Source organism: Rhinoderma darwinii, chromosome 2 (assembly GCF_050947455.1).
Source record: "Rhinoderma darwinii isolate aRhiDar2 chromosome 2, aRhiDar2.hap1, whole genome shotgun sequence".
NCBI lineage: Eukaryota > Metazoa > Chordata > Amphibia > Anura > Rhinodermatidae > Rhinoderma > Rhinoderma darwinii.
Genome location: NC_134688.1, coordinates 84,807,630 through 84,826,786, shown reverse-complemented (window position 1 = coordinate 84,826,786; position 19,157 = coordinate 84,807,630). Strand labels below are relative to the sequence as shown.

Sequence of the window (19,157 nt, the reverse complement as noted above, 5' to 3'; positions counted from 1 at the left end):
AACAAGCACAGCCCAAGGACATGTGGCACTGTTTTTAGGGGGGAAAAAAATCAGATCTGTGTTTCTAATCCCGTACAAACACTTTAAACTTCTTTGAAACATTGCAAAAATGAAGTTTCCATGTATCATAACCTTAACAAGGTAAATAAGCCAGATCAATTACAATTGACAGGCCATAGATGTGAGTGCAAGGTGTGAAAATACAGATCTATTAAAATGACTGATGGCAGCCCAAGCAGAATACAGTAACATGTATTTCCCTTATGGCTTCAATAATAAAACATAGGATTACAATTTAGACAAAGTTATAGTGTACTTTATGTCAGTAGCATGTAAACATCTGCTGTTCTCTCAGGCGGAGTGGCGGGAGGAAGTGCGGCTTCATTTTGAGAAAATAAAATCAGAAGGGACCTGTTTACAACGTCTAGAGGAGGAATTAATATCACGACGCCGTGAGGAGCTCCGGTAAGACATGAAACGACCGCTTACAGCACCAAATTAACGACCTACGTACAGGATCAGACTGGCCAACCAAAATATCCTCTAGTGAGTTAAAGCACTGACACAATGAAGGTCCCTAATACAACAGGGCCCCAAAGATCTATAGAGGGAAAGCCCGATTTGGAGCTGACTTTGGAGACAATCCAATAGTATTTTTTATTGGTCAAATTACAAATAACCTATTAGACTTTATAGACAATATATCCTGCGTGTGCAACGATATCAACAAGGATTGTGCTTAACTGCGCTTGGTTTTCAGGTTTTGAGTAGAGGTTAATATAATTTTACTTTTTTCCAACCAAGAAGACTCCTAAAATTAAAGGCTATCCAAGAAAATTTTAGGACAAATGTAATATATCTAAGAAATTGGTAGGCTTACTATTGGGTTGGACAATGACAATTTTGCTTGTCCATTTTCTTCACAGACATGCCCTGGATATTCGAGAACACTATGAGCGCAAATTACAGAGAGCTAACACTTTGTATGTGGAACTAAATTCACTCATGCTACAACTGGAGTTAAAGGAGAGGGAGTTGCTAAGGTGAGTAAATAACGTAACAGACTATATGATAACTTCAAGTGGTTATCTCAGGACACACATTGATGGTATGTTGTTAGGATATGCCAAGAATGTACAATTTCCAAGGGCAGACTGCTGTGACCCCAGCCAGGAACGTAACTAGAAATCCTAGGGCTCCATTGCAAAATGAGATGGCCTCCCCACCTAGCGACAGAAAACTGAAACAGTAGCATAAGTAGCAATAATTAAAGGTATGGATAATAGCACCATATATTTTAGAGAACCCACACAGTAGTGTTAGATAACAGAAAGCCTCCAACATGTTTTTCCCAACAAAAAGTCACAACATTCTTGCACCTGAGTGGGTTCCCTCAACCTCTGGGCACGACAGCAGCTGCTATGGCTGCTATGGTTGTAGTTACGCCCATGAACCCAGCCAATCGTTAGAATTAAGTCTCCTGTTGGCATGGCTTTCTCTATAGAGGCCATATGGTTGGCCATTAACTATAATGGGCCTACCATGTGGCCTCCATAGAAAGCTGAACAGAGCCGACATTGGACAAAGTGGCACATCGCAATAACTTGGTCATACTTCACATATTTATGGATCTAATCATATATATAGCATCTGCAGATAATTTCCTGTGTGAGGCAGAGAAACCATCAACAGTAGGGATAACCGACTACATTTGAATCATTGCTTAATATCTGATTGGATGCACAAAATGATATGGGAACTTGTTAAAGGGGGTGGGGTAATAGCGGGTTTCACCTACTTGTGTCACTCACCATTACTACCTCCTTTATATTCAGGGTTACTAGGGTTATGCCTAGTTCCCCTACCTTTTCCTTATACTAACGTCAATCTAATTGCTTTTGCTGCTACTCAAGGGAATAAGACCGTATAATAAATAAAGGTAATATTTATTAACATACAGTAATCACTCTCATATATAAAATGCAGTAACTAATCACAGTACAGTATAAACACTGTATCACAATCCTAATTATACTGCCACCCACTTACCTAAAAATACATAGAAGTTACATTACAAAAAAATACACATAAGTTACTTGTAATTCTCACACGCTCACTATCTCTGTCCCACTCCCTACTAATAAAACTGTCCCTGTACGCTAAGGGTTAATCAGGTAAAGGATTAACAGTCAGAAGGGTTGTCAGCAAGGGGTTAACTCAGGGACAGCAAGGGTTAACTTCAGGCACTGCAAGGGTTATCTTCCGGGACAGCAAGGGTTAACTTCAGGGACTGCAAGGGCACCAAGGGTTACTCTGGGACAGCAAGGGTTAACTCAGGGCAGCAAGGGTTAACTCAGGGCAGCAAGGGTTTGAAATGGAGACAGGAGATCAAACTATCTCCTGTCTCCATGGTTTCCAAACAAAGCAGGGCAATGCTAATTGTCCTGCTTTGTTTACAACCGTATTCATGACCAGGGCTGTGTTTCTACAGCCCTGGCTCATGAGACATTATATGTATTATATATACACATACATATACATACACACACACACATATATATATATATATATATATATATATATATATACATAAATAGGGACACTTCCCTTTACAATCCCCCTGTTGTCGGGGACACGACAATGCAATTTGGGGAAGTGTTTGTGGGTTCTATTTACCCCCCTCAACCTCCCTGGTTACTGGTAATGGTCTGAGATGGAAGGAAGTATACTATTGGACCTAGATACTCAACATCAGCTATCTCTTCAAAGACACCTTCCCGCCAGTCCTCAGACTCTGGAGTCTAGTGTCCAAAGAAACGAAACGTCATAGTTCACAAAATGAAGATGGAATGAAATCTCCTAGTCCATAGAACAAAGCCTCAAAGTCCATAGAACTAAGTTGAAATAAAACTCACAGTCCATAGAACGAAGCCTCAAAGCTCATCAAACGAAGTTGAAATGAAACCTTCATAGTCCATAGAACGAAGCCTCAAAGCTCATCAAACGAACAAAGCTCATACGAAAACCTCAAAGTCCACGAACCGCAGATTCCTTGTTCTTTCTTGCTTGGAATTACTTCCTCTTGAGAGGCGTCAGCAGGTCTAAAAAATAACCAAACATACAATAATATTCCCCCACAAACCATAGGTATATGTACATATAGAGATTCATGCTCAAACAGCATCTCACACTACCCCTCCATAAACACGTGCAAGGTACACATGCAAATGGGGTGACTACAGTCTGTAAATATATACCCGCCTACACGTACACACTCACTCACTGTGGGATGGGCACATCCTCACTGACTATGCCTATGTTGCGGACACATATCAACACCTAGAATGTCTATATGTACACCTTGAAAGTTTTTGTACGACCCATTGATTCAGATTTACACTTTACAAATATATATACACACACAATAAACAATTCCGGGTCGCATGACTGTATCATTATATTCTTAGACCCCCGTCTACGAATGTATTCATGGCTTTCTGCTTGACCTCGTTGTATTTGGCCAACCAGTCCTTTCATTCGTCGGTACACACAGAACAGTCCAACGTACATAATCGCCCAAGTATGCAAAGGATTATCACTGGGTGGATGAGCAAGTTGAAGAAGGAAGCGGCCTTGGGACTATATCTGAACAAGCTCTCCCACCAAGACACTTCCGAGTCCACCTCAAGGTTGTTCACAATTCCTGTGATCTTTTTAGTGTCATGTTCCAACTGAATAGTGGCTTGGTGTTGGGAATCTTTCAGTTTCTCCACGACCTCCTCTTCCTCATTGACATCGAGCAGGAACTATCTTAGTTCGATGCGAAACCCAAGAGGAATCGTCTGGAGTCTCACAGGGGTATCTGGACGGATGTCGAGCCTCTTTTCAGGAGTCACCGGAGTTCTTCCCTTCTGATCCGCCACATCAACGCCTAATACGGGATTAAGGGTACAGTGTGCTCCTGGGAGGAGTATGCCTCTTTCGGTGCAGTTAGTCGCGTGGCATTCTGCATTTGATACCAGCACCAATATCCTCGACCCATGACTTGTGGAGAGCATTGGATTAGCCTTCATGTCACAGGACCCCTCGGTATCCCAACACTGGTGTAGGTCAGGATATCTGAGGGGAGCTGTGGATGAAGCACTGTTTTTGTGGTTCTTCACAATTCTCAGATCTGTGGAACTATATCCCTGTCTTACCAAACACATTATCTTAAAATCGAGATGTGGGTGTAATGCCATGGTTACCTCCCCCTGTCCACATAAAGGACCACTCCAGTTAAACACAAAACAAATCAGCCACACTTATATTTGCTGTATTTAATTGCACTCGCATTAGACCTCAGATGAAATTGTGTTACCTGTCTGAACCCCCCAGGTCTAGGTGCACAGCATAACATAAAACACTACACCGTGTACTTACGTTACCTGCCCACACCTCGCTACCTGAGTTCACAGTATAATAAAAATTTCAACGTTATCCTAACAGAAAGCAATTAAAACATTGGGCGCAAATACACCACTATACAATGGTTGATTCTCCAGTTGTTTTCCTGGAGTGGTTATCTAATTATGCATTATAAATACAGGCAACACCCATATTGTATAAATACATATTACTGATAACCAGGGATATACCACAATAGAATCTGTGAACGAACCACAAAATGAAAAAACAAATGAAAACAAACGGACAACTGGGGACAAACACAACAGACCATAAACACACATTACAGACATAACACCTGACTGAACATGCAATTTATGGCCAACTTCCTAAACTCCTCCCCAGTTGTGGTTGGTCATTTGGACCCTGGAGTACATGGCGGAGCACATAAGACTGTAAGGAGACTCTTATGCAGCCATTTTGTATAAACCCATCGTTTGTTGTAACGTGGTCATTTTCTATTGCCATTTCGCTAGGCTTTCCACGGTTGCTTATGCCGTGGCAGTTCCTCGCAATATGTCCCATTTGACCACATTTAAAACATTTAATAGGACCACATTTCTTAGTACTCAAAGACTCGCAGTACTTCGCAATATGGCCTGAGCCAGCACATGCAAAACATTTAATAGTACATGCTCTGTTGGACTTAAGGCAGTTAACAGTGCATGATCTCTTAAAGTTCTGCATGGCTAGGGACGCACTTCTAAATATAGTACGCTTACATTTGCGTAACACTTTCGTAACAGTGTTACCTTCAGGATTCCGGATGGGATCACGATTTGAGACATCTGGTCCATCACTCTTACTACTCCCCCCTTTTTGCCCTGTAGAGGGCAAACTTACAGCAGAATCATGCCTTGAAAAAGACAAGGCCGGTAAAATTTTTGAGAAATCTTTTATGATGTTTTGCATACTGGCAATTAATTGTGACTTAGTAGCAAGCTCATCATTCAACTTGGCAATGATCGCATCCGTACATGCCGCCTTATCCTTAAATGCATTGATCACAGCATAAGACCCAGTCAGCTGTGCATCAATATCATCACCACGATTTTTAAAATCTATCACCTGCGATTCCAGCATGTAAATTTACTTATCTCTACATTGGGCATACACACAGATTAGTTTAGCGAGCAAGTGGAGACGTTTGGAGGTTTTGTTAAGAACACTCCTCTTGCTAATACACAACTTATCATGTGAATAAGCCTCATCCAACAGTGTGGACCACGGCATTTCTGCTGACTTTTATGTTGTTGGTTGTTACTGGATGAAATGTAGTGTTTTTAGCGAGGTGTTTAAGTATGGAGAAATCCATACTCACTGTTCCAGAAGTCCTTTCAGTCTGCGTTGTCCTCCTTGTCCCCTTGCTGCCTGAAAACGGTCCTTTTCTCCGGAAAAGCCTTTTCCCGACCAGCTGAACTTCACGTGAAGGACACCAACGTCGATACCTCTGAAACTCTTGTGTTGCTCGATCGCCCGATGGTTCGTCGCCGTAGAACAGCACACCGCAAAGCAAAATAAAAGACGTTAATACCTCGGAAAAGAAAAGAAAAAACAATAGGTTCGCTGATCTCAATTGTAACCTGTATTAAGCCTTAAATAAAATTGTGTTACTCGTCCAAACTTCAAGGTCTAGGCACAAAGTATAACACGACACTTCACCGTGTACGTACGTTTACTGTCCACGCCTCCCCGCCTATCTTCAGTTCACGTTTTAACACAATTTTATTGTACAAAAATAAAGAAATAAATTTACAACAGTTTGGGTCTTGGCTTGCCAATGTTAAAGAAGTTACATATATATATAGGAAGAGAGAATTTGCAGCACTCCAGTGTGAAGAAAATGGTGGTTTATTCAGCCAAACAAAAAGCTCCATAGAGGAAAGTTATATGGAGCTTTTTGTTTGGCTGAATAAACCACCATTTTCTTTACACTGGAGTGCTGCAAATTTTCTCTTCCCATACATGATATTTCGTCCCTGGATCAGGACGCTTTGCTGGGCACCCGTGCAATAGTCTTTTCTGTGAGTGCTGCTGTTTTCTACTTTTCTATATTCGGATTCTACTAGCTTGCACCACGATTTCCAACCTCATATAACTTTCCTCTATGGAGCTTTTTGTTTGGCTGAATAAACCACCATTTTCTTCACACTGGAGTGCTGCAAATTTTCTCTTCCAATACGTGATATTTCGTCCCTGGATCAGGACGCTTTGCTGGGCACCCGTGCAATAGTCTTTTCTGTGAGTGCTGCTGTTTTCTACATTTATATTTATATATATATATATATATATGTATATATATATATATATATATATATATATATAGTCGGCTGGCTGGCTTGCCAATGTTAAAGGGGGTGGGGTAATAGCGGGTTTCACCTACTTGTGTCACCCACCATTACTACCTCCTTTATATTCAGGGTCACTAGGGTTATGCCTAGTTCCCCTACCTTTTCCTTATACTAACGTCGATCTATTTGGTTTTGCTGCTACTCAAGGGAATAAGACCGTATAGTAAATAAAGGTAATATTTATTAACATACAGTAATCAGTCTCATATATAAAATACAGCAACTAATCACAGTACAGTATAAACACGGTATCACAATTCTAATTATACCGCCACCCGCTTACCTAAACATACATAGAAGTTACCTTACAGCACAATACACATAAGTTACTTATCCTGTACGCTAAGGGTTAATCAGGTAAAGGATTAACAGTCAGAAGGGTTGTCAGCAAGGAGTTAACTCAGGGACAGCAAGGGTCAACTTCAGGGACAGCAAGGGTCAACTTCAGGGACAGCAAGGGTTAGCTTCAGGGACTGCAAGGGCACCAAGGGTTACTCTGGGACAGCAAGGGTTAACTCAGGGCAGCAAGGGTTAACACAGGGACTCAGGGGCACCAAGGGTTACTCAGGGAAGTAAGGGTTAACAGGGAAGCAAGGGTTAACTTAGGGACAGTAAGGGTTAACACAGGGACTGCAGGAGGAGACAGGGAGAGAGAGGGTTCAGTGTAGCTGTTGCTGTGTGGTTTTAATGATATTTTAGTAAGTTCACACTAGCGTTAGTATACGTTTACTTCTCTTCCATCAGAGGAAGAGAGGATCGTAAGATTAAACGGAAAGCAACAGTTCTGTTAGAATTCTTTTGTTTCAGTTGCTTTCCATTTGTCTCTGTTCGCTAGGTTTTTGTTTTTCTGACTGAAGCAAAAGTGCAGTCTGCAGAACTTTTGTTTCCGTGAAAAAAACTGAAACCTAGCAAACGGAGAGCAATTGAAACAAAATAATTACCATTGAAATCAATGGTAATTCTAACGGAACCGTAGCTTCCGTTTAATCTTCCGATCCTCTCTTCCTCTGACGGAAGAGAGGTAAACGTATACTAATGGTAGTGTGAAAGAAGCCTAGCTTCGTAATGAATAGCAATAAGAATACATTTTAAATGTTTGTTTTTTCGCATCAAGCATCTTTCAAGTTTGTCTATTTGCAGACGGGAACAAAACCTTGAGAAGAAATATCCGACCATTCTCCGTCAACAGCCTCGGCCATCAAGCACTGTGGAAAAACTTATTAAAAAAAGAAATGTGCCACAGAAACTATCTCCACATGGAAAGAGGTAACGCATCAATTAGACATGTCAGATAAATTGCTGCTATGAGAATAGGAATATTTTCAGTGCATACCTGCTTTATATATTGCGTTCATAACCTGAAAATGGTTTCTTGATTACAGACCAGACATCTTGAAATCTGAAGCCCTTTTACCTAAAGTGGACTCTGTCTTGTCTCCATCAACTCCAACTGGCTGCCAGAAATTGCCTCCTTCTCCAGGACGTGGTCGCCGGGGAAAGGCGCGTTACCGAAAAGCAAAAGAATTGGTCAACTTCAGGGCCGCTGTGACACCTGAGCCAACTCCTCAGAGCCAACCACCTCCACGTGATCCACATCCTTTATCTTCTTCCAGTCCAGACCTGCTATGTACCCCTCTGGAGGCAGAGGCTCGTAGGGAGAGCCAGAGTGCAGAATGCTCTCCAGTTCGTTCATTACCTGGGCCGCCAAGCCCAGAATCCCCATCAGGGAGGGCAACTGGGGGTAGATCAGGAAGAGGGGGACAACACCTGACGCCAGCAGCAATGCTATACAGAGCAGCTGTCACTAGAAGCCAGGTAAAAAAAAACTGGAGATACTATAAATTTGTTAAATGCATTAAGTGAATAGTTCCCTACACTAGTGAAATAGAAAGAGATGAAAAATTTTGAAAGAAGAATTGATATTTTGAATGTAAACTTTATGTTTAAGGAGAAATTTGGGAAGCAGCACACTTGTCCTCCATGCAGGGCTATGAAAACTATGGTGTATGTTAAAGCTGCTTATAATACTAATGATTTCAGACGTCCATTTTCTAAACAACTTGTCATTCATGATTTGTCTATAAAGGTTTTATTTTTGGATGACAAGGCCTTAAAGCGGTTGTCTGGTCTCAGCAAATTATTGTTATTTTTTTGTGTAATCAAAAGTTAGACAATTTTCAAATATACTTTCTGTATTAATTCCTGGTGGTTTTCAAGATCTCTGCTTGTTGTTATTCAGTAAGAATATTTATTGTTTACTTCCATTGGATAAAATTCTGTCCATGGTCATGTGATTGTCACACAGGTGCGTGGCTCGATACAGTTACAGTATGTGTATCAGAGCTGTGTCTTCTAATGATCCCAACACCTGTGTGTCCATCACATAACCATGAACAGAATTTTATTCACTGGAACTTAACAATGAATGTTCCTACTGAATAACAGCAAGCTGAGGTCTTGAAAATCATAGGTATTTATGCAGAAAGTATATTGGAAAATTGTACAAATTTTAATTCTACAAAAAGAACATTCATTTCCAACCCCTTAAGGTTAAAATGACAAATCTGTGATCGATCTCAGCTTTGAGCTGTAGCTTGGTCTGGGTTTCTTTCGATGAAATGCAGATCTTTCGTTTGGCGTTTAAGATTTTCCAAAGACTGCAACCATCAACGACCAAGAAAATCCAACACAGCAGATAAACTTTTCTAAGGACATCTGCCTTCGATCAGTGTTTGACATGTTAATTTGTGTCAAAAAAGTGCTGTCAGTCGACAAAAAATGGTCTAAATCAGCCTCTTGGCCACCCAAAATCTCTAAAGTATGGCCTGTTTTATAGGCAAGGCCTATCAGACTTTTTGGGTCAAGTACTTGGACTTGGAAGTCAAGTCTTGCACTTGGAAGACTATGAGAATTATTTTCCAAACAAAGTACAAATGCAGTTACATTTTAACCATAAAAAATAAATAAAAATGTGAATTTAATTTACTAGTTATTTTTGGAGGTAGTGTGAGTGTTTGGATCTTTCTTCAATGACCTCTAAAACTGAAATAAACCTGATTTAAAATTGGCTTATCTAAATGAGCTATCGATGACTTTATTAAATCTGAACATACATATCTCAGGAGTTCACAAAAACGAAAGATATTTAAAATGAAGTTCTTTTGGTGGTTGTGGAGAGGGATGATATAAATGGCGCTATCCAAAGTAAGACAACATGGATTTGGTTCCTTGACATACTTAAAGGTCCAGTCTTGCATAATACCGTAAAAAAATATATTTAGTTCTTCGTGTTATCAAATATAACATCAGAACAGACACTTACGTGTTTTGAACTTAACAGCCCTTAGTCATAGTACGTCTCAAAGACTTAATTACAAAAATTGTCAATATTCGAATAATTAAACACCAGCCAATCAGAAATAAGCACAAGTTTAAAAAGAAAAGGCTGGTATACAAATGAATCAACATAGATGAATGGAACAAAGACGTGTAGGGTGGGTTACACTTTTTGCTCACAATTTGATTTACTACAACCACACTTGGGATTTAAATGACCCATAGCAAGCCATTCCTATTGATGGTAATCACTGCCATTGGAGTTTATGTTAACCTGACATATTGAAAATTGGCGGAAACTGGTACTCGATTTTGCTAATCGCAGTGTGTAAAAGAAGTCTTAGTAATATAGTAATGACAGCCCCCAATTACTCTGACTGTAGTCAATATTTTAAAGGAATTAAATTAAAAGTCTTGTTTTCCTAATATCATTAAGTATCCTTCTCACATATTTTACAACATTTAGTGTTATTGTAATGTATGACATATGACTTATTGGTCTATTTGCCCTTAGAAACGAGGTGTATCCTCAGAGGAGGAAGAGGGAGAGGTGGATAGTGAACTGGAGCTGGAGAAGAGACAAAGGTAAGTTTATCGCCTGTCGATGGTCCATGTTTAGATGGTGACATTCATTGCAACAACCTCTGCGAGAAGCTATTCACAAAATACAGGCGCCATAAATGGCTCCTAATTTCTACCAAAAGGGCTAGCAGTGGAGCATTTGAAATCGTTTTCAGTCCTGCAGGACTATGAATGGTTTCTTCCAGCCAGAAAGGGGGGAAATTCTGATAATACTATAATAGGAAATTGTTTACTTTAACAAAATTAGGAGGGAGTGTTTTTCTTTGTGATACATTATATGCGTTCTGAAAATAAGACTAAATAATCTTTTAAATTGATGGTAAATATATTATTAATATATAGCAATGCCACTGGAACATTTGTTAAAGAAATTGTCTGGGACTTTTAATTGATATGGATGATTGTCAATGGATGATCGTCGGGGTCCACCCCCAAAATCAGCAGTGAATTGTGTATCCAGGCACAGCGCCGCACATATGGGTGTGGCTGTGTCTGGTACTGTAGCTCAGCCAACTCAAGTGATCGGTGCTGAGTGTGGCTGATCGGCAGTGCCAGGCACAGCCTTACCTGTATGTATGGTGCTCTGCTTGGTTATACTATGAAGGTCTGGCCCCTTTCGTTCTAACCCCTGGGCCCCCTGCCTCTCATACATTGATGACCTATCCTAGATAGACCATCAATTAAATGTCCAGAACAACCCCTTTATCTTCAACTGTACATATCCAGTAAACACTCGTTGATTTTATGTTGACTTCCTATGCAGGTGGCAGACTGAGATGTCTCAACATCAATCTCCCAGCTCAGAAAACTTGTCAGATGGTGAAGAAGGGAACACCACAGATCTCTCCCACAGCGTCACTCCAGATGTGCTTAGCACTAATACAGATGAGCGCCCGGATGAGCGCTCTGAAGACCTTGTGTCTCAAAGCTCTGAACCTCCACTGGATCTTCTGACCCAGTCCGATGGGCTCTCTGAGAAAGAGGCTGTTGTCCAGAAGGTGAAATCCCAGCTCAGCAATGAACAAACAGCAGGAGAGGTGAGATGTGATTCACCTTTTACGTGCTCATATCACGTTTGTACTTGTTCTTTCCTTATAGACAAGATATAAGTAAACAAACACCATGCCCCTCTTTGACTATGCCGTCAAGTGATTACTGATGTATACATTGAGGATATGTCCATAGCCAGCTTTAGCTTAGGGCATAGCCCTTTCAGTATGCATGGCAATGTACTTCATTGTTTAGTGTTGCCACCAAGCGCTGGAGGACGGTTAAAGAACATTTCCACCTCAATATAATTTTAAATGCATAATTCTTTAAATATTATTTAATAGCAACTTTGGCTTAAATACCTTTTTCAAAGTCCAAAAACTTGGAACCATGAAGCTTTGCATCACATTATACTGTTTGGATGTGGATCTCTTCATTCCCATTTTGTATATTGGTACAAATGACCTTGCAAACCAGGGCATTAGGGTTAATTTTTTTCATAGATTTTGTGTTCTGATCCTTCCAAAAATTTGGCAATATAGGTAAAAGAAAGTCTGTTTCCAATGACACCTCCGGCCTTACTTTGACTTGTGCTCTTTGCCGTACCTTCTGTTTCCATCCCCCTCTCCCATATATTGTACAAATAACCAAAGCAAACAATGTGCAATTAAAAGCACCATTTAGTGCAATGTGTTGGCAAAATAAAACTTCCATACAGTTGCTTAAATAACAATACTATACAGTGCCACACTCTACAAAAATAATATAACGTCAGTGCCTAGGCAGCAGTACCACACAATGCCTAAGTAAATACCACCATACAGTGCTCAGATAATACCAACATACAGTCACCAAATAATAGCTCCATGTATAATTTAATAATAGTGTTATGGTCACAATTACCTCCTCGTGTGCCCGCTTTATCAGGGATGACAGATGTGTCCTGTGTGAACTAAGGACAGTTCAGTCTAATGGTTCCTCTGCTCTCTGATGTCAAATGTAGGGTTGTCATGATACCAGAATTTGGACTTTGATACCGATACTTTGTGTAGTATTGCGATACTCGATACCAAAACGATACTTTGCCAACAATAATAATTTAAAAAAAGTTCTTCCATTTTCTGATGTGCGGCACGTGGTGTGATTAATTTTGAACTTCCACATGCCTCACATTAATCGTGTTCCTCAGTCATAATGGACAACATTGGGTTAATGTGTGAGGTACAGTGAAGGAAATAAGTATTTGATCCCTTGCTGATTTTGTAAGTTTGCCCACTGTCAAAGTCATGAACAGTCTAGAATTTTTAGGCTAGGTTAATTTTACCAGTGAGAGATAGATTATATAAAAAAAAAAGAAAATCACATAGTCAAAATTATATATATTTATTTGCATTGTGCACAGAGAAATAAGTATTTGATCCCCTACCAACCATTAAGAGTTCAGCCTCCTCCAGACCAGTTACACGCTCCAAATCAACTTGGTGCCTGCATTAAAGACAGCTGTCTTAGATGGTCACCTGTATAAAAGACTCCTGTCCACAGACTCAATTAATCAGTCTGACTCTAACCTATACAACATGGGCAAGACCAAAGAGCTTTCTAAGGATGTCAGGGACAAGATCATATACCTGCACAAGGCTGGAATGGGCTACAAAACCATAAGTAAGACGCTGGGTGAGAAGGAGACAACTGTTGGTGCAATAGTAAGAAAATGGAAGACATACAAAATGACTGTCAATCGACATCGATCTGGGGATCCATACAAAATCTCACCTCGTGGGGTATCCTTGATCCTGAGGAAGGTGAGAGCTCAGCCGAAAACTACACGGGGGGAACTTGTTAATGATCTCAAGGCAGCTGGGACTACAGTCACCAAGAAAACCATTGGTAACACATTACGCCGTAATGGATTAAAATCCTGCAGTGCCCGCAAGGTCCCCCTGCTCAAGAAGGCACATGTACAGGCCCGTCTGAAGTTTGCAAATGAACATCTGGATGATTCTGAGAGTGATTGGGAGAAGGTGCTGTGGTCAGATGAGACTAAAATTGAGCTCTTTGGCATTAACTCAACTCGCCGTGTTTGGAGGAAGAGAAATGCTGCCTATGACCCAAAGAACACCGTCCCCACTGTCAAGCATGGAGGTGGAAACATTATGTTTTGGGGGTGTTTCTCTGCTAAGGGCACAGGACTACTTCACCGCATCAATGGGAGAATGGATGGAGCCATGTACCGTCAAATCCTGAGTGACAACCTCCTTCCCTCCACCAGGACATTAAAAATGGCTCGTGGCTGGGTCTTCCAGCACGACAATGACCCGAAACATACAGCCAAGACAACAAAAAAGTGGCTCAAAAAGAAGCACATTAAGGTCATGGAGAGGCCTAGCCAGTCTCCAGACCTTAATCCCATCGAAAACTTATGGAGGGAGCTGAAGATCCGAGTTGCCAAGCGACAGCCTCGAAATCTTAATGATTTACAGATGATCTGCAAAGAGGAGTGGGCCAAAATTCCATCTAACATGTGTGCAAACCTCATCATCAACTACAAAAAACGTCTGACTGCTGTGCTTGCCAACAAGGGTTTTGCCACCAAGTATTAAGTCTTGTTTGCCAAAGGGATCAAATACTTATTTCTCTGTGCACAATGCAAATAAATATATATAATTTTGACAATGTGATTTTCTGTTTTGTTTTTTTATATAATCTATCTCTCACTGGTAAAATTAACCTAGCCTAAAAATTCTAGACTGTTCATGTCTTTGACAGTGGGCAAACTTACAAAATCAGCAAGGGATCAAATACTTATTTCCTTCACTGTACATGATGGGGTTAATTACTATTAATGTGAGGCACATGGAGATTCAAAATTCATAATACCTCGTGCCTCACATTAATAAGTGAGCGAAAGCAGTTTTTTATTTTATAACAGCGTAAACATGAATGATGTTATAAATGTGTTATTACAATCGCAACGATACCGAATATGTGTATATGTTATGTATTGAAACTATGTTTATTGTAAAAAATTTATTGTTTTTTTATTTAACATTACCTATTTTTTTTTTACTTTTTTTTTTTTTTTAAACTTCAATGTACTGGAACATATCTATATGCCGGTACATTAGCCTGTGTACTGATCGTACACAGGCAGTTGTTAGGATATACCGAAGTATGACCTAACAACAGGAAATATGGTAAGACAGCCCTGGGGTCCTTCAATGGACCCTGGGCTGTCTGGCCATATATGGTATGTCCCTTGATCGCGTCACAGGGATTCCCCGTGACTCGATCCAAAGGTCATCCCCCTTCTCATTGAATGCTTTGGTCAGCTTTGATCGCAGCATTCAGGGGAATAACGGCAGAGAGTAGAGGTTTCTCTGATCTCCGCCGTTAGAGCGGGGCTGATGCTGTGTAATACAGCCATTGCCCCGCTCCTGACAACAAGTGCGTGCGCCGTCAGCATGATGTGATGCGGCCGGCGCTGCACTAGTGAGCGCAGGCACTGAAGACAGAACATGAGGGTGTCTTGTAGCGCGGCCGCCATGTTGGGTCTTCAGTGCCGGCCGCATCACATCATGCTGACCACGTGCACTTGTCAGGACTCAGGAGCGGGACAATGGCTGTATCACACACCTACAGCTCCGCTCTCATACATTTGTGTGTTACAATGCTAAGCTGTGCAGCCGCAGAGCTTAGTATCGAAATACATGAAATATCAGTATTGAACCATTTGAGGGTGCACGGCATAGGAGCAGTATCGAAGTTTAGATGCATCGTGCAACCCTAGTCAAATGTAGTATATAGTGAAATGAAAATATATGTACTTAAATGCGAACATAGCACTAGAATGATTTTCCACAACAATGGAAAACCACTGGAGAGTACTTGTTATAATGGTTCAATAAGGAGTCAAGTTGATGCTGTTTAGCTTTTTATTAGGCATGAATAATCAGTTGACCTTTATATAAAGGGCCCTTTAACAACACATATCACATGCATTGAATATAAAGTTATGGAACTTCTACTTACTAAACAATGGGAAGTTTTTCAGTGGAAAAAAAATACTTATTTTTCTATCTACAGAATGTTGGTCTGTACGATGACTCCGACTGTGACAGCACCGAACTCGACCATTCGCTTGCTGCGACGACTTCATGATGCCAGAGTAAAGATACCTCCTGACTGTATATAGAGGAAATATTTATATAAATATAATCTATAAATATAATACATATTATGCGAATAGACTGAGCCACATCCTCAGACCTACACCTCCCGACCCCTCACACCCAATGACAACACACACAGTCTCCACTCACTTAGCAGGAGATCAAGGTTTGGATGCACTGGAAATATAAGCCTGCACACCAAAGCAGAGAGAGACTACTATAGTCTGCTTTGCACTGGCAGCTGAGAAGTTAAAGGGCACAGAATGAAGTAATTGCCTCCTTTCTGCAAGCACCTGTAGGGGGCGGTGTGGTATAATCTCACAAATTACCTCCAGTACTCATTGAACCACATGTCAGGTCTTTAGAACGTCGCTGTGCCAGCTGAGGTGGTTCAATCGCTGTGTAACTTGGTTTAAAGTACCACTACACCTAAAATACAAGGTAATCCAGATGAGATGTCATCTTGTAACATTCACAAATTGTTTAGACATTGTTTTTGAGATTCGGAACCACATGTCCCCATTTTCTATTGAAACTATGATAATGGATCTCTGTTGTGGCCCCCAGAATTTGGACTTTATCTTTTGGAGCTAATTTTGTTTTCTTTGCATATTAATAAAAAATCCCTCCTGGTACCCAGATTATCACCAATATCTCCCATTCTGACAAGATTTCCATACATATCTGCATATGTTTCTGGTGGTTCCATCATGTAAAGCAAATTGATATCTAGATAGTAGTAGAGAACCACTAGTTAAGAACTAGTAGTACCATATATAAACATTACAGCGATGCGTCCTCTTCATTGTTTTTCCCTGCACAGCGGCGCCCCAGCCACCCGATTTGCAAGGAACTGCAGTATGGCCCCATTCAAGTGAATGGAGCCGGCTGCAGTACCCTGCACAGCCAGGTGGCCAGGAGCGCCGATGTGCAGGGAAAACTTAGAATGGGACGCACCGCTAAATCAGTGCTGCAGCCCCTTTATTCTCAGGATCAATGAGGATTCAAGAGGTCAGACTACCATCGATCATAAAGTGATGGCATATCCTTGCAATATGCTATCACTTTATAACCCTTTAAATAATTATCACATATTTTTACTAGTTAGTTACCTAGACAAATTAGCAAAAAATCTATCAACATATCAGAGGTCCAGCAGAAGACAACTAGGGTCTATTTCTTATGGGTTGGTTCACAAAAACATATTAGACCTTACTGATAACTATATGTGGCCCTCAGAATAATATCCAATAAACTCCAGTTGGACACTGCACACAGCAACATTTTCTTCCTTGTTGAGTTTTTGGACATGTGGATTTGTGAATGTTATTGGAGAATTTTTATTAGAAGGTTACCTGTATTTTAGGATTCGCTGTCTTTTGAATTTCTGGTTTATGGATTGAAGGCTGTATATTAAATGCTGAGACGTATCACTGTATGGTATAGTCTTCAGAGTTTCAGGGTCTCAAGGGGTGGACAGTATCCTAGAATTTTGTTTTCAACAGTCAAAATGCATTGTAATTTAATGGAGTCTAGGTATCAAATGTAATCATTGGAGCTTTGTTACTAAAGGCAAATTGAGTCACTGTGCAAAACAGAATTTTTATTGTGATGTACATTTACTATACAATTTTGGAGAAGGGAGGGTTACATTTTTGAAGTGCTCTCAGTTTGTAGTGTATTTCTATTTCTGTTTTTACTAGTGGACTTTATTATTTGCAGTACATTTCACATCACCTTTAGGCTGGGTTCACACGAGCATGTTCGGTCCGTAAAGGACGGAATGTATTTCAGCCGCAAGTACCGGACCGAACACAGTGCAGGGAGCCGGGCTCCTAGCATCATAGTTATGTACGACTCTAGGAGTTCCTGCCTCGTTGCCGGACAACTGTCCCGTACTGTAATCATGTTTTCAGTACGGGACCGTAGTTCCACGGAGAGGCAGGGACTCCTAGCATCGTACATAACTAAAATGCTAGGAGCCCGGCTCCCTGCAGCGTGTTCGGTCCGGGACTTGCGGCCGAAATACGTTCCGTCCTTTACGGACCGAACATGCTCGTGTGAATCCAGCCTAAAAGTGATTGACTCCCTTTTTAACAACAAGTTTTTAGGTCCAGTATTTTGTACTGATTCATTTCTTTAATATATGTTTATATGTCAGAACTCGTTTTTTGTGATACAGAGCTCCAAATACCCAGCACAGACATAACGTTAAATAATAAATTTCAGATTACCTGCAGTCACCACTAGAGGGAGCAAGTTTATTGTATAAACAGTATGCAGTAAGCTACTAAGCTCCCCCTGGTGACAGCTGCAAGCATCCATAATTTTCTGTATGTCTTTTGAGAGGTGGTGCTCTATATCAGAAAAACCGAGCTATGCTAATATTTGTTAAAAATAAGTAATCAGCATGGAATTTTGAAACTATTCAGATAAAAAAACAAAAAACAAATTTGGGTGCAATATGCACAGTGACAATATAAGGTGCAAATGGTTTATTTAATAGTATGTATTAGAAGTAGGCACTGGGTAATTCAATTTTGACTGTGCAAATTTGACCTTTAGTAACTAAGCTTCTATGTTGTGAGCCATTTCCGGAAGGGCTCATCAGCATGACATGTACTTTTCATATCACTCCTTCTTCTAGGTAGACATTCCAATGAGATTCAACAAGAGATCGATATAAGGGAGTTACTACTACTTTGAAAGTCCTAGAATTTCAATGCATGTGGATCAACAACGAAAAAGCTTCTTGTAACAGTCACTCGGTTTTATCTAATCTAAGATACTGAATAACTATAGATAACATGACATTGATTTAAACTGTAGATCACTTCTTCTGTTGGGAGGAAATACAACCTGGAGATAATGTGACTATGTTAGGTATGGCATGTAGTCATTGCTAAATATTTCTCTTTATTCCAGTAGATGTTAATCTTAATTTTAAGGTTCCTTAAAGTTTGCATACCTCCTGCATAAAGTGGGGGTCTGCCTATTGTGTGCTTATCCCATATTCTCCACAGTCTAGACTAGTGATTCAGAATTAGTGATCGCTGAGATTCAGTCCTCCTAATGAATTGGTGGCTGTTTTATGAAAAGTTACATAAAAAGGGCTTCGTCTATGAATTTATGGTACAGAATCCCTTTAAAATAGAATGCTTCTTTGTCAAGTAAACCTCATTGCTATTGTGGAAGTCTTGTTGCATGATCTGCCCACTTTATCTATCCACCTGAATTTGTAGAATGCTATCATAACACAAGCCTATGTGTCATCGTCCGACCA

The 19,157-nt window shown here is 40.4% G+C and overlaps 1 protein-coding gene across 2 annotated transcripts in view; it reads left to right on the top strand.

Annotated features, from left to right (window-relative positions):
* Nucleotides 1–17,304, top strand: part of MAP3K12 (mitogen-activated protein kinase kinase kinase 12) — a 110,212-nt gene extending 92,908 nt beyond the window's left edge. For both annotated transcript variants that reach the window (XM_075851861.1, XM_075851862.1), the window contains exons 8-14: nucleotides 356–465; nucleotides 927–1,043; nucleotides 7,938–8,063; nucleotides 8,180–8,612; nucleotides 10,648–10,718; nucleotides 11,479–11,752; nucleotides 15,789–17,304. In XM_075851861.1, the coding sequence (XP_075707976.1) occupies nucleotides 356–465; nucleotides 927–1,043; nucleotides 7,938–8,063; nucleotides 8,180–8,612; nucleotides 10,648–10,718; nucleotides 11,479–11,752; nucleotides 15,789–15,863 (1,206 nt within the window). In that variant the 3' untranslated portion in view covers nucleotides 15,864–17,304. The remainder of the gene's footprint in view (nucleotides 1–355; nucleotides 466–926; nucleotides 1,044–7,937; nucleotides 8,064–8,179; nucleotides 8,613–10,647; nucleotides 10,719–11,478; nucleotides 11,753–15,788) is intronic.
* The last annotated feature ends 1,853 nt before the right edge of the window (nucleotides 17,305–19,157 follow it).